The sequence below is a fragment of the Lepidothrix coronata genome, unplaced genomic scaffold, assembly GCF_001604755.1.
Source record: "Lepidothrix coronata isolate B3197 unplaced genomic scaffold, Lepidothrix_coronata-1.0 Scaffold126, whole genome shotgun sequence".
In the NCBI taxonomy this organism is placed as follows: Eukaryota; Metazoa; Chordata; class Aves; order Passeriformes; family Pipridae; genus Lepidothrix; species Lepidothrix coronata.
Window position 1 is genome coordinate 1,260,563 of NW_016690306.1, and position 13,427 is coordinate 1,273,989.

Sequence of the window (13,427 nt, forward strand, 5' to 3'; positions counted from 1 at the left end):
TTTCCCAAATCTTTGCTCGCGAAGACTGGCCATTATTATCTAGTAGGAGCTGAAAGGAATAAAACCGAAAAACTTAGTTCCCTACATTTCAATGCCTCTTAGAAGACACTGCAATAGGAGCAGTTCAGCCATCCTGTTAACTACAGCATTACACTCATGCAGTGACTCTTCTATATAGGACACATACTGGCCCTTTCCAGTGCTGTCAATGAAAGCTTGTATTGTTGCTGTTGTTTCAAAGAAACCAGGGAAATGGTTTAACTGATACCAGTTCTCTTTCCCTCTGTATTTTCTCTCTGTTTGTAGTGAGTCCCACCAAGGAGATAAAGATCGTGTCGGCAGTGCGAAGGAGCAGCATGAGCAGCTGTGGCAGCAGCGGGTACTTCAGCAGCAGCCCAACGCTCAGCAGCAGTCCCCCCGTGCTCTGCAACCCCAAATCTGGTGAGCACCAGGATCATTTGCAATGCACAGGAGTGAGGGTGCAGACATCTGTTTGGGGAGAATGCCCAGCGTCACACTAAGCTTATATTTTCAAGAACACATAAAAATTCACAGTGTCACAGGTTTTGTAGGCCAGAAGGGACTAGCTTGAAGTCTCATCTTCTAGCTTGAAGTCCTGCTGAACACAAGCCAGACGTCTGCCTCCAGTTATATCTGTGTCAAGTCCATAATTGTGGTTTGAGCTGCAGTTTATCTCTTAGGAGGACATGCAGTCAGAGGCCTAGATTTGCCTCTTCATTGCCAAGCTCTGAACCAATTCAAATCTCCTCATAGAGACATTCCTTTGGTGCAAGTCAGAGGAGAGTTTAACTATCCAGTGACTGCTTGAGCTGCTCTGAAATAACACCACTGAGAAAACAGAAGCCTCTAAAAAAAGAAGAGAGGCAGCATTGTTTCAGCCTGTCAGGGACCACTTTAGCATTTTTGTTTGTTTAAGTTTTACATTGGTCTGTTTTGAAAGGTAAAAGTAGTGTTGAAGCTTATTTTCCTTTTGAAAGGATTTCCTATCCCAGCCGGAAGGTTAAACACACCCATTCTTCCACAATTCACTTAAAATCGTTTCTTACTGTACATCTGGGAAGAGGAAAACAGAACAAGATAGATATTGTTTCAGCCTCTCTGTTTCCCTCAGAAACAGCCACAAATTTCAAAGCAAGATCCCTTCTGCCCTTTGAGCTCCTTATTATTTCAAATTTGCCGTGTCTCTGCTGGTGCTGTGGGGAGTACTGTGCAATGGGGTAAGGCTTCAGTGGATATGTGTAATCTTTGCTTTCAGAGGGGTGCTGGCATTTGAAGTGATTACTAGAGAGTGCCTCAAGCACTAGATGAATGCTGTTCTAAACATTGACCATTCACTCCAGAGAGGAGTGAACTAAAGTGCATTTCATTCCTGCTGTGCAGAGTGGCCATCAAAAAGGGAAACATATTTACAGGGATATTTTCCTTCTCTTTCCTTTTAGCACATGTCCTTCCCTCTCCTTAGCCTCTGCTGGGAATTCAGTATGAGGCTCTTAATTAAAAAAATTGAAAGGACTCAGTAGGAGAGTATGCTCAGAAGCCATAACTCCCTACAGCAGACCTGGAAATGCTGTCAGTGCTTGTGGTCTTTGCATCTTTGGGCTGTTGGGCATTCAGCACCACCTTCCAGTATGCTTATCCGTACAGGCAAGGAGCTTGTCTCTGTGTGAAGAGTGCCACATTATCATGCTTTGGTAGAATATCTCTCAGGTATACTTGCCCAGAAATGCTCTGGTAGGTTTTGTATGGGAAGCTCTTTGTCCCCAGCACATTAATTACATTCTGGAGAATTTTCTGGGACAGATAAAACAGCATTCGTGCACTGTCCCTAGATGTGTGTGTTATCTGAAGTACGCCAACTATTCAGTTCATTTATGGTTCTGATTTTATATGAAGTGTCAACCCATGAGTAGTGAGAACAAGTTTATTTTAATGCAGCTGATTACACAACACTGGAAGAAAAAGGATAGACTGATATTGCCCTTGCATGAATTCTTTATTTTTTTTAAAGAAACATTCCCTTAGGACTCATTTTCAAACTCTGAATAGCTTTAACAGACTCATATTTGAAAGAAGACAGCAATGGGTTTATAAACAGACTGATCCTTAGGAATTATACAATTACTGGCAGTGTAGGGTTATTTCTCCCATAGCACAAGTACAAGTCCACACGTCAGCTCACATAGGTTAACATAAGGCTGTCAGATGTAAACGTTGCAAGGAATTCTTAATCCTCTGCTGGACTATAAAGCGATTTTGTTCACAAATAGTTTCCTGCTATCCAGACACAGAATGTATCTCTGAACTACGTGCTAATAAACGCAAGGCAGAGGTACATTTATTGTCGGATGAATTCTCTTGCAGGCAAACACTTCAAAAACACCCAGGTCGTGACTTGACCAATCATGTAGAAAACCAATCATCAAACAAAAAAGTACTTCTGGAGGTATAATGAAGGGAGGCACATAAGGGAGACCTGCATGGATGATTTATCTGATTCTGACTTGTTAAATGAGCACAATCATTCAGGTTTTTTTCTGTTGACCAGACATGCTCTGCAATGTGTAACATTGGCTAAACGACAGTTTGTCAAAATCCATGGGAAAATTAAAAAAAAAAAAAAGGTATTGATTCGTATGCTAGAATTCTCCCTGCTCTAATGCATACCATTAAGAAACCCAAGAATGTTTTCAAATACCATCTGTGGGAAATTTTGCATCCCACCTGTAACTGAAAAGACAGACATCATCAAAATTATTTATCACTAAAAGAAAACAGCCATAATTTTAAGGGTGAAGCAGGCCAGTAGGATGAACAATATATATCTTTATGTCATTCTCTGTCTTGTGAAACATTTATAGACAGATAAAAAATGGTATTAATTTGATTTGTCAAAACTTTAAATTTACTTTTCTGAGAGGAAAGTTATCCCGTTACATAGCAATGCAATAGGGATTCACCTGCATAAACTTGCTGATAATTCCTTTCATGTAAAATCCCAGCTAGCTATAGGTTACCTAGTCTGTCCCTGGACAAGATTGAGTTATAGGTCTGTGCCTACAACTGCAGAAATCTCTTGAGATAATTGCTGACACAACCAGGATTTTCCTGTTACTTAAGTCTGTGATTCAAACCCAACTCAGATGAAATAGCAGAGAGCGCCCAACAAGCACACAGCAAGCCGGGAAGAATCGCAGCTCCATGCCAGGAAGATTTCAACACTGGACACAGGAAAAGACACTTTTGATGTTTGTGATAATGTTTAGGGGATTTTAATTGCAGTCAACAAAGTCTGTTGGCTAAATGCCCCAATTTTCCAAAGATCTCATCATTTATACTCATTCTGCAGACTTTTCCTTGTTCTCTTATTACTTTCAAGCAAGTCTGCAAGAACTGAAAGCATGTCTGGGAAATGGGACCAAAAAGATTTGTATCCCAACACTGTATCTTATTTATTAGGAGAAACTCCAGAGGAATGGTTATATTTAATATTCATTTCTATACCTTCACAGTATTAAAGAGACCTGTGACTGCTGATGAGCTCTTAATGCCTGGAGCCCCATATGTGAGAAAAACTTTCACGGTATGTCTCCAGTATTTTTCTTTATTTTCTGCATGCTGTATGCATTAGGCAGTCTAAACAGACATTTTCTGATGGGATAATTAGAGCTTATTTGCATTTGCTGAGGTTTGTACTTTAAAATCCCAAACTCCGTTATCAGTACTTCCACACATTTCAGGTCTGATTCTGCACTTGTTTATCCTGTCTTTATGCCAATGTGGTACTGCTGACTTAAAAGGAGTGTAAAATTACATAAAGCCAATAACATTTGTATAATACAAACTCATCTAGACTTTGTGTTCCTGATAATACTTTGTGCTCTGCAGCAGTGGATCACCTACCCAAAAGGAAGTTTCTACCAGGGTCTTTCTACATGATGTGACAGAAATTTGACTCATATACACTTTTAGAGCCTTTCTGTAAAGACATTTTTGAACTTAGTCATTGGAAGCATTTCTTTTTACAGCCTCCTAGTTCAACAAAAAAAGTTCATGAAAAGCAAGAGGAATAATTTGGGTAGAGCCTTTCTCATGAGTGACATAGCAGCCTGTAGGCTACGTCCTCTACTATGTGTTTGAAGTATAGAGATGTTGAAATTACATCTTGGACCGTTTATATGTTGTCCCCTTGAATTTCATGGAGCTGCCTGAAAGTTATCATGTGCTTCTCTTCTCTTTCCAGATCGTCGGGGACGCGGTGGGCTGGGGCTTTGTGGTGCGGGGGAGCAAGCCCTGCCACATCCAGGCTGTGGACCCCAGTGGGCCAGCAGCTGCAGCTGGGATGAAGGTTGGTTTTCAAAGTGGAATGACTTCCCAGGGGAATTTGTTGTGCACAGTGAAGGTCTGGGCTGCCTGTACTTGGGGAGGGAGAGGTGCTTTTGTTTCCAGCATTGAGTGCCTTTGTCTCAGTTGCAGGCATTTGTGTACAGTGAGTTCTGCTGCCTTTCAACCCATTCTGTCCTTGAGATTCTTGAAGTCTCTTTTTCACATGAAACTTATTTATCCTTTCCAAGTTTCTTTCTTGACCCTTTCTCTTTTTGGGGAGGGTTTTTTTTCAGTTGGTTTTGGTGGTGGTGGTGTTTTGGTTTTTTTGGTTGATTTTTTAAATTTTATTATCATGTTTTTTCAACTCTGCACAATTTTAACATCCCTTTTTACTTTGCCATTTATGTTGTTGCTAGTATGTAGCTTCTGGACTTCATCCGTATAAGAAGAGGCAAAGTCAGACATACCTACTGAAAGTGAAGCAAGCATAGCCCATTGTTCAGTGTACAGCAGTTAAGATTCAAGAAATTTTGCAAAGAAGGATGAATGATACTTTCACATTTTATAAAGAGTTCAAATAGTTTCATATATGATTTAAGAATCAATAAATACACATTCCATGTGAAGGCTTTTGCACTGCTAATGCAGAGCCCATTGACTTACCTGCAAGTTTGAATCAGATCCTGCATATATCTGTGAATTAATCTCTGCCTTGTACAACGCGAAAAATAAAAGCAAAGCATTATATCAAGTACAGGTAAAAGCAAGAAAGAGAAACTAGCTGCTACACCTGCTCCAATATCCAGGCTGGGCCAGACAGAAAGACTAAATTATCAGTTTATGTCATGTTTTATTGTATGCCAACAACACAGATGAAAGTTTCAGGTGTATTCCACATGCATCCTAGTTTGCCACAAATTTTGTCCAGCCTTCTATTCAGCTTCCTTTCCCATCACACTCACCCCAGCTGCCTCTCACCCATATATTCACACCCACCAAGCTGGAGGTGGCACACGCTGCCACGACTCCAGGGATGTCCATCCTGCCCACTACACAGTGCCAGACCTACTATGGCACCGTCCTTAACAAGTGCACTACAGGGGGTTCTCCTCTCTGACTGCTGCTTTTTATTTTTAATGAAGCTTGCAAGAACACACTGTCTTTGAAACATTTGCTTTTTTTGAGTACGGGCAGGAAAAAGCCCTGGGACAGGGAATGGCAGCTGCAGAGCCTGTTGGTGCATGCAGCACCCAAACACATCCTGCTGGCAAACAGCTTGAATTCTGAGGGAGCTGGAATTTTTTGATACATTTCATAACAATGCCTAAATATATATTTACATTTTTTATATGAAGAGTATAATTTTCAAATAGTAATCCTGCCTTAAATTTAAAGGACCTAAATTTAAAAATAATGAATTTATTCATGTGTATGTTCTAGATCCTGAACTTGGGGGGTTGGTATTTTACAGCATCTTTTGTTCTTTGAATATAGCAGCTAGCAGTAAGGTAGAACTATTCTGAAACCTGACTTGTAAAAACAACACTGTGGTGTCATATGTGTAATCTGATGGGGTTACAGAGGTCTGCCTGAACCATTCAAGACATAAAAATGCAAAACAGTCTGCTGTTCTGAGGGGAGCAAACAGTATTGTAAAACTGGCATATATTACTTTGAATTTACACAAAGGACAGATCTGATTATTTTTGAAGCTGTTATCTTTATGTAAAATCGCTTTTCAGAGCAGAATCAAACATAAAAATTTATGTCCATATGTTAGATGAACCTTTGTTTAGACACCAAAATTGATGCCCCATTTTTGGAAATTCTGAATACCTTTAGCCTAGTGAAGAAATTGTGTTTTTCTTTGAAAATAATGGCTTTTGTTGAGATGTTCCCATGGCAATAAGTATGTAAATCACAGTGAAGTATCTGAAATTTTAAAAAATCTATGTCACTTAATCCATCTGTTTAGAGAACTCCTCAATCTGGCAAATGTAAAGGAATCGCATGACATGCTTTAGATGACAGGTCCTTGAAATTAAACCTTCCTCTGTGTGGAAGCTGCAGGAAGGGTGCTTTGAAAATAGGCTGTTGGGCTCAGTAACTTCTGGTGGGCTGGTGCAAGAGGCTTTTGTCTGCAAAAAGAGTGCTACACCAAAGAAGCGCTAACAAGGAAAGTTGGCTATGATGAAAAGGGCAAGAATTTGAAGAAGAGCCAAGACTTGGCGTTGCAGTTTGTAGAAAAGTTCTTGGCAGTAGCAGCAGGGATTTTCCTCTTAAGGAGATGCATCCATTGTAGTTGTTTTTGGAAGTGTCTTTATTTGTAAAGCTTATGATTTTGCACTTACCTCTTTTGGAGACCACTATTTTCCTGTCTTTGGATTATGCCAGACATACTGTTGAGAGAGGACTGCTGCCTGCAGTCTCATTGTAGGACCTCAGTTTGTGCGCTTAAAATTCTACCATGTATTACAGAAATCAGTAAACAGGCTCAACCTACCTGCAGGACTTTGTGGTGGCTTGCTTTCAGTTTGACCTTGGCTGTGTTCCTGGCCTGCTCCAAAGTGCTGTGAATTGGGAGTCTAAGTGGAAATCTCAATGAGCTTGGGCCGGAGCTCTGCCCACACGCAGCGGCTGCGTGGTGGGCACGGGGCTTGGCAGCTCGGAGTCACAGTGCTCCATCACACACATGCACCTCGGTGTGGCAGCACTGGCCACCATATCTGACATCCTCTTCTGGAGGAATTTTCAGACAATTTGTTTCTGAGAAAATCCATACAAGCATACAAGTGCTGAAGATGTGTGAGAGGGTGTTATGTTTTTTGGCTTTAGGTCCTGATACCTCTTCTGGGGCTGGTAAATAGGACTGCTGTTTGCAGTGTGAGGTTTCAGGTATGAAGCTGAGCAAATAATTCAATAAATAACTTGTTAATTAGCTTTATTAAAGTATTTTTGGCCTAGTTTGCTGAAGTGTTGAAGCTTGTCACAGCGCTGTGAAGAGAGTGGTTGCTGTAAGCACATTAACAAGTGGGAGCTGGAGGCGACTTGGGGCTATGAAAGGAGTCAGTGTTGCAATGGTACTTCTAAGTTATTTGCAGCTCTGTTTAGCTGTCTGCTGTCCTCAGCAGTGGCAGACAGGACCAGCAGGATTTTGAAGTTCTCAGGTTGCTTTCATATTCAGTATTGACTGGCTACAAAATTTGATTCTTTGCAGATGACGCTGCTTAAGATTGCCAGTTGTTTTCAGGAAACTCTTTTTCCCTTTTTCTCAGTGTTTTATTCTGTAAGTTCATTTCTGTTTTTAAGGTGAAAGTATTCTTTGAGAAGTTATGCAATTTGACTTCAAACTAGTGACTTAAATTATGCATCACATGTTCTTATTTAGTATGACATCACCGGACAGAGTGTGACAAAATGAGCAGATCTAGCTTAGTGTGAGGCTTGTGAGAGACACAAATTAATCACTCATTTTGCTGATTATCTGTTTTCCCACTGGCTGGAGAAGTCAGTGCCCAACTCAGACCTTTGAGGAACGCTAACGAATGTCTGATTCCTTAAACCGATTTTGAGCAAATTAGTATTTATAGCTGTTGTACTTAAGGTCCTTGTATCACATAAATTGCCAATGGCCACTCAAGTTTTTGTAGCCTGTTCTAGTTCTTCATTTCAGTCAGCACCGGGAAGTTTGAAGGACCACATGTAGTCACTTGCACCAACCTCTTTTGTTTAGAGCTGTGCTTGGGGACTGTGGTATGGAGCGAGGACCTTTTCATTATGGTTCTGCTCTCCTGGTCTTTAAAAGCTGGCTCAGGGAGCAGATCAGATTCATAATTTTCTGCCTGTGCCATCGTCTTCAGTATTCACAAATGATTATTTCAGGTCCAGTTTCTGAAGTGATTTAACTAGTGGAATAAGAGCCAGATCTCAAGTGTAATTGGGTTTACGCTGTCTCAAGTAGTTGATTGGTGTCCGTTCATCAACATCATCAAGCCCAGTCTCCCTGCAATCCAAGGAACACAGGTACCATCTGATTAGTCCAAAGAGTACAAGTACTGCCACAATGACTTGTAACATAAAAGATTAAAATGTATGTGTTGTAGGTGTCAAGTGGGAGGAAAACAACCCAAAACTATGCAATGTCAGAGGAATCGCCAATGTCTTAGATTCCTTGGAAGAAATTTGAACTGTGAGATTCTCATGAGGTTGAACATATTCCATGCTGCAGAGAAACACAAAACTTATTCCATGGTCCTTGCCTGTCTGACCTCAAACATGGTGGTTGCTTAACTTTTTGACAAGCAAGATAAACCAGGCTAAAAGTCCTTTTAGAAAAAAATATTCCCCGAGGAAAAATATCCCATTTATGGCTGTGGCCAATTTCCAGTGTTTTATGCTATCATGGGAAAAGTAGGGAAGCATGGATATCATAAGTGAGAAACTTCCTTGTAACTCCTACAAGCAGCTTAGTGGAAGCTTGAAGACTGGGATTTATATTGTATAAATAAGGCACAATATGCATGCCTCCATTTAACCCTCTCCATGAAGCTTAGGAAAGAGAAGATACCTCTGTGTTTGGTGCTGGGCCTTTGACCCTTTGAAGCACTGGGGAGATGCTTCAATGCTGATTGAAGGAATCTGAAGGGTACTTTCACTTTTTCATGGAACTGAGCTTTAAATGAGAAGATGAAGTAGGTTTGGATAAATATTTATACTGTGCACTAGCATATGGTGTTGTTGAAGCAGATGCAATTCAGTCTTAGAATTCTTATCTTATACTAACATGTTACTGACTGTAGAAAAGCATAAATTACACGAGTCACCATCTGTTTTCAATTGCAGCATGAAAACACTGAGGCAGGTTGGGATTTTCCTTTAGCTGTGCTATCAGCTTGCCGCTGAATTTGATAATTACATTAGAGTGAGTTCAGAATGAGTGTATTTGGTAATGTGAACACTCAGAAAAAGTTGCTGACAAACTGCTTTCATAGCGTGTCCATAAATAGAGAACAGCAGAGCTAAACCCGCATAGCACTGTGTGTGATGAATGCCACTACTGTAGGACTTCAATATAAATGTATATATAAGTTTCAAACATGTCTCTGTAAGTGACTGCCTGATTTTCTGATAGTATTTAATTATAAACTATAACATAAAGGTCCATTCTCCTCCACAGAAACATGGAAGATGTATTCAAGCATATATCACTTTAGAAAAATCTTATTTTAAGCAATCAGATTTGGTATTTTACCATAAAATCACCTCTGGTTTTGCAAAACAAAAGAAAATTTGAAGAAATTTTAACTCTGTGTTTCACTTCATGCAGCAGTAACCAGGACCTCCTATTTCATGTCCTACTATCCATCACAGAGACTGGAGACAGTGAGCTGAGTAGGATAGCCATTAGCCTTGAACATCATTTAAGTCATTCTCAAGTAGGGTGGTTGTCACATTAGGTTGTACTAAGAGCATAGAAAGAACATAATGGTGAACAGTTTGGATTATTTTTTAAATTATTTATTTGATTGTGTAGAAATCTTTCCAAAAGACTCTAAAGAAAAATTTAGTTATTCACTATAGAGAAAGGAATTAAGGCAGTGAGAATTCCTAGGTGAAATATTAAACAAGTGAGTTTAACTTTTTCAGTCTAAATATCACCTTTAACTGTGAAGCTTTTTTTCACCCATAAACTTACAAGACAGAGGTTTAGTGAGGTTTTACTTTCTTATCCCAGACCTGAATTTCTACCTGCAGTGCAGTATTAGGTTTCCAGTGGCTCTGTGATTTTTCCTAAAGAGTCTTTTAACAGAGAGAGTTTTACTGGGCAATAAAATTACTTTTTTTTTCTTTGCAACAACTGAAACTTTATGTTAATACAGAAAGTTTCATAATATCTCAGAGCTCTTTTCTCTGCATTGACAGCAGCGTAGTTGACATTAGAATTGAACTTGCTTGTAGACCAGTCACCTAAAATGCTGTTGAGCAACAAGTGACCCACTATACTGGTGTCTGTACATTGGCTCCTTTTCATCAATAGCAAATACAAATCCAAAAAAATATTGCCTGCAGGTTCATAATTGGAGGTCCGTGGATTTTTAGAATTTAGTCACATTATTTTAATAAATGGTTGTTTTAAAAATTTTTTTCAAGTAAGTGGTGTTTTATGACAGAATAACCCAGATATCTGAACACCCTGCCTTTATGAAAGTGCTTTCTTGATAGTTTCTGAAGTCTTACAGCTGTAGCTATTCAGAACGAGAGACAGCAGCACTGGTTTCAGCTGCACTGTAAAACAGGGCTGTGCTTGTGTTTTGATACAACTTCCAAATTCCAGTGCGATCTATAGCCCATTGAATGGTGAGATCTGGTGCCTGCCAGAACAGCTGGGATTTTACCCATGCTCAAGCTGTTGTAGGCTATTGCAGGTCACTCCCAGGTAGTCCAGACTCACTGAAGAGAACTGGCCTGCAGAATGGCTGAAATCTTAGAAGAGGTTATCCCAAGTGTCTCTAAAAGAGATATACAATTAGAGGTCAGTACAGCAAAATGCTGGCATTTTGAACTGCTTTTGCTCTCAATTGAGGATGAAAAGCATTTTGTTTTATTAGGTTTAGTTGCAATATCAATTTCAGTTGAAGCCTGGACGTGTTCCTCAGATGCTGTTAGGTTTACAGGATCATGGCTATCTATCTGAGCTCTCTACCCTAAGCACTTCAAGGATACTGTTGCTCCCCAGCTGCTGCTCTACAGATACTTCCCCGCACTTCTCTATCTCTTTCCTTGTTGTTGCTCAAGACACAAAGTGGCTTCCTTTCATGATATAAGCAAGTGATTTGGGAAACATGTTGCATTAAAGCCAAGGCTCTGTTTAGCTAGCCAAACACATGGAAAAACAATTGCACTTTTGTCTGTGCAAACAGAGAGCAGCTGTTTGTCTCAAATGCGCAGACCATTCCTGCTCATGACAGGCTGGATAACGGAGGGTGCTGAGGGTGCCCTGCATGAGTCTGTCTGCCCTTGTAACTCCCTTGTTTGGACTGTCTTAGGGACTGTTTTTACCTAATATGAGCCTTGAAGGTACTACATTTAGTTAGTTTAGCATAATTATATTTGACCATGTAAGTAAACCGATATATAGTTTTTAAGTTCTTTATTCATTATGTCTGTTTTTATTTTAGCAATTCTAGTTTAGTTATAGATATATCAGAAAAAAAGAAAGAGGACACCCAAAGGTCAACCCAAGCATAAATAGACATTATTTCAAAGCTTAGACTCTGTGTTCTTCTGACTCTGATGCAGTATTTCACCCAGAGCAATCTTTAGCCATTTGAGTTATTTAACATTTTCAGAGCTGTTCTGTGGTAGGTATCAAATTGCAGTATACAATAAAAATGCTTATAAAGTTAGACGTGCAGTCACTGGTTTGCTTTCCTGATGTGGCCCAGCCTGGCTCAGCTGTACCTGTGGGTATTTCTCGCTGGGACTCACATTAAGTCAGTGATTTTACACACCAATTCCCAATTAGAGCCATGGAAAGCAGTGACCTATATTTCCCCATTCCATATTTATGGAAGGTTTGCATTTCAGGGTATTAGCTCTTTATGTTATTACTCTCCATATATCTACACATAATGTTAATTTACCTTCATGAGTAATTCCAGTTTGCTGTGTCAGTGTTTGTCTGACTGATCAGTTGGGGAAACTCTGCCACTTGCAGAGCTGAGACTTGTGTGCAGCCCAAAAGCCTCACACTCCAAAACAAGAGTTATTCTCATGGGCTCTTAGGTCAGCTCTTTTCCCCCCCTAATTTGTCCACTCTGTTTGTGGCTTTTGCACAGCAGTGGTTTTATTCTCTTCCTGGTGAAAAAAAAAGAACTTAAATTCCCATTGATTCCCATCAGTGGGAAAGGAGGGAGGGAGAGACTATCTGAACCAACAATGAGGCCCTTCTACAACTTTTTATATTATGTGACTTATTATGTTATAAAATAAATATTAATTTATTAGATGCATTTATGATTTTTTGGATTATATAGTTTTTAGTTTGTTGTTTAATTTCTGCTTTTTTTCAGTTGTAGACCAACTTGTTTGAATACTATAAAAAATTCAGACTCTTTTTTAAAAACAAAAGAAGTATGTAATAAGTGCACATAATGAAAATATGTAATGAAGCCTTGCTCAGACAAACCTTCCATAGCAGACTGCAGTCACAGACCAAGATGGAGCACAAGAATGATGCACTTATTTTTGTAATTCTGCAAATGGAGCTGGTTTTCTGTGCTATGTGTTGTACCGTGCTCTGCTAGTACCCAGTTTCTAGCCCACTGATGGAACAGTGTAAAGATTGAAGAAGTTCACCCCTTGAGAGAGAAAATCCTGTGTTTATGCAATACCTGGATACTTGCCTACTCCCACACCACCCACTCTACAGCCAATTACACTTTTGCTAGAGATATTTACAGAGCTGAACACACAGCTGTAATTTATTCTGTTCCATCCAGTTACCTCAGTTATGTAGGAAAGGCCATTGTATGATTTTTTAACCTTCCGGCGACATGCAGTGGATTGCAAATTGTGAGGTTCCAGCTTTGCTTTACTAATCCTATCAAGATTGCATGAATTCTTTAAAAAAAAAACCACCCAAAGATAAAAATCTAACTGGAAACATAGCTTTCAGGACCTCTGATTTTCATCTCTTTTCCTCATTCCAATGTGACAATGTAAAGCTTTAGCAGAGTAGGAGCAAATACTTCAGTGCTGCCTGTGTTTGCTTTTATGTGGAAGGTTAGTCTTGGGTCTTGGGCTTTTCTGTGGCAGCGCATTCAGCATCTTCATGGCCTGGGCCATTTGCTGAGCATGGAGATTCCTCTGTTTTATGGCTATGGGTGACCTATTAAAATAGAAGATACTTTGTATCAGCATAAATGTGGATTCCATGTGTAAGTATGTAAAAGAAGCAGCTGAGCCCTGCTCCCTCTTCTCCTCCATCCTAGTTCACCTGCCCCAGATTTCTCTATGCTTGTTCCTGCTACCATAACATCCATCTTGCCACTGATTTCACTGAGACTTTAAGTTATCTGAAA

The 13,427-nt window shown here is 39.8% G+C and overlaps 1 protein-coding gene across 1 annotated transcript in view; it reads left to right on the forward strand.

The window, feature by feature from the left end:
- Positions 1-13,427, forward strand: part of DEPTOR (DEP domain containing MTOR-interacting protein) — a 76,795-nt gene that overhangs the window by 51,563 nt on the left and 11,805 nt on the right. Inside the window, exons 8-10 of the mRNA XM_017826400.1 lie at positions 242-441; positions 3,531-3,601; positions 4,262-4,366. Of these exons, the coding sequence (XP_017681889.1) occupies positions 242-441; positions 3,531-3,601; positions 4,262-4,366 (376 nt within the window). The remainder of the gene's footprint in view (positions 1-241; positions 442-3,530; positions 3,602-4,261; positions 4,367-13,427) is intronic.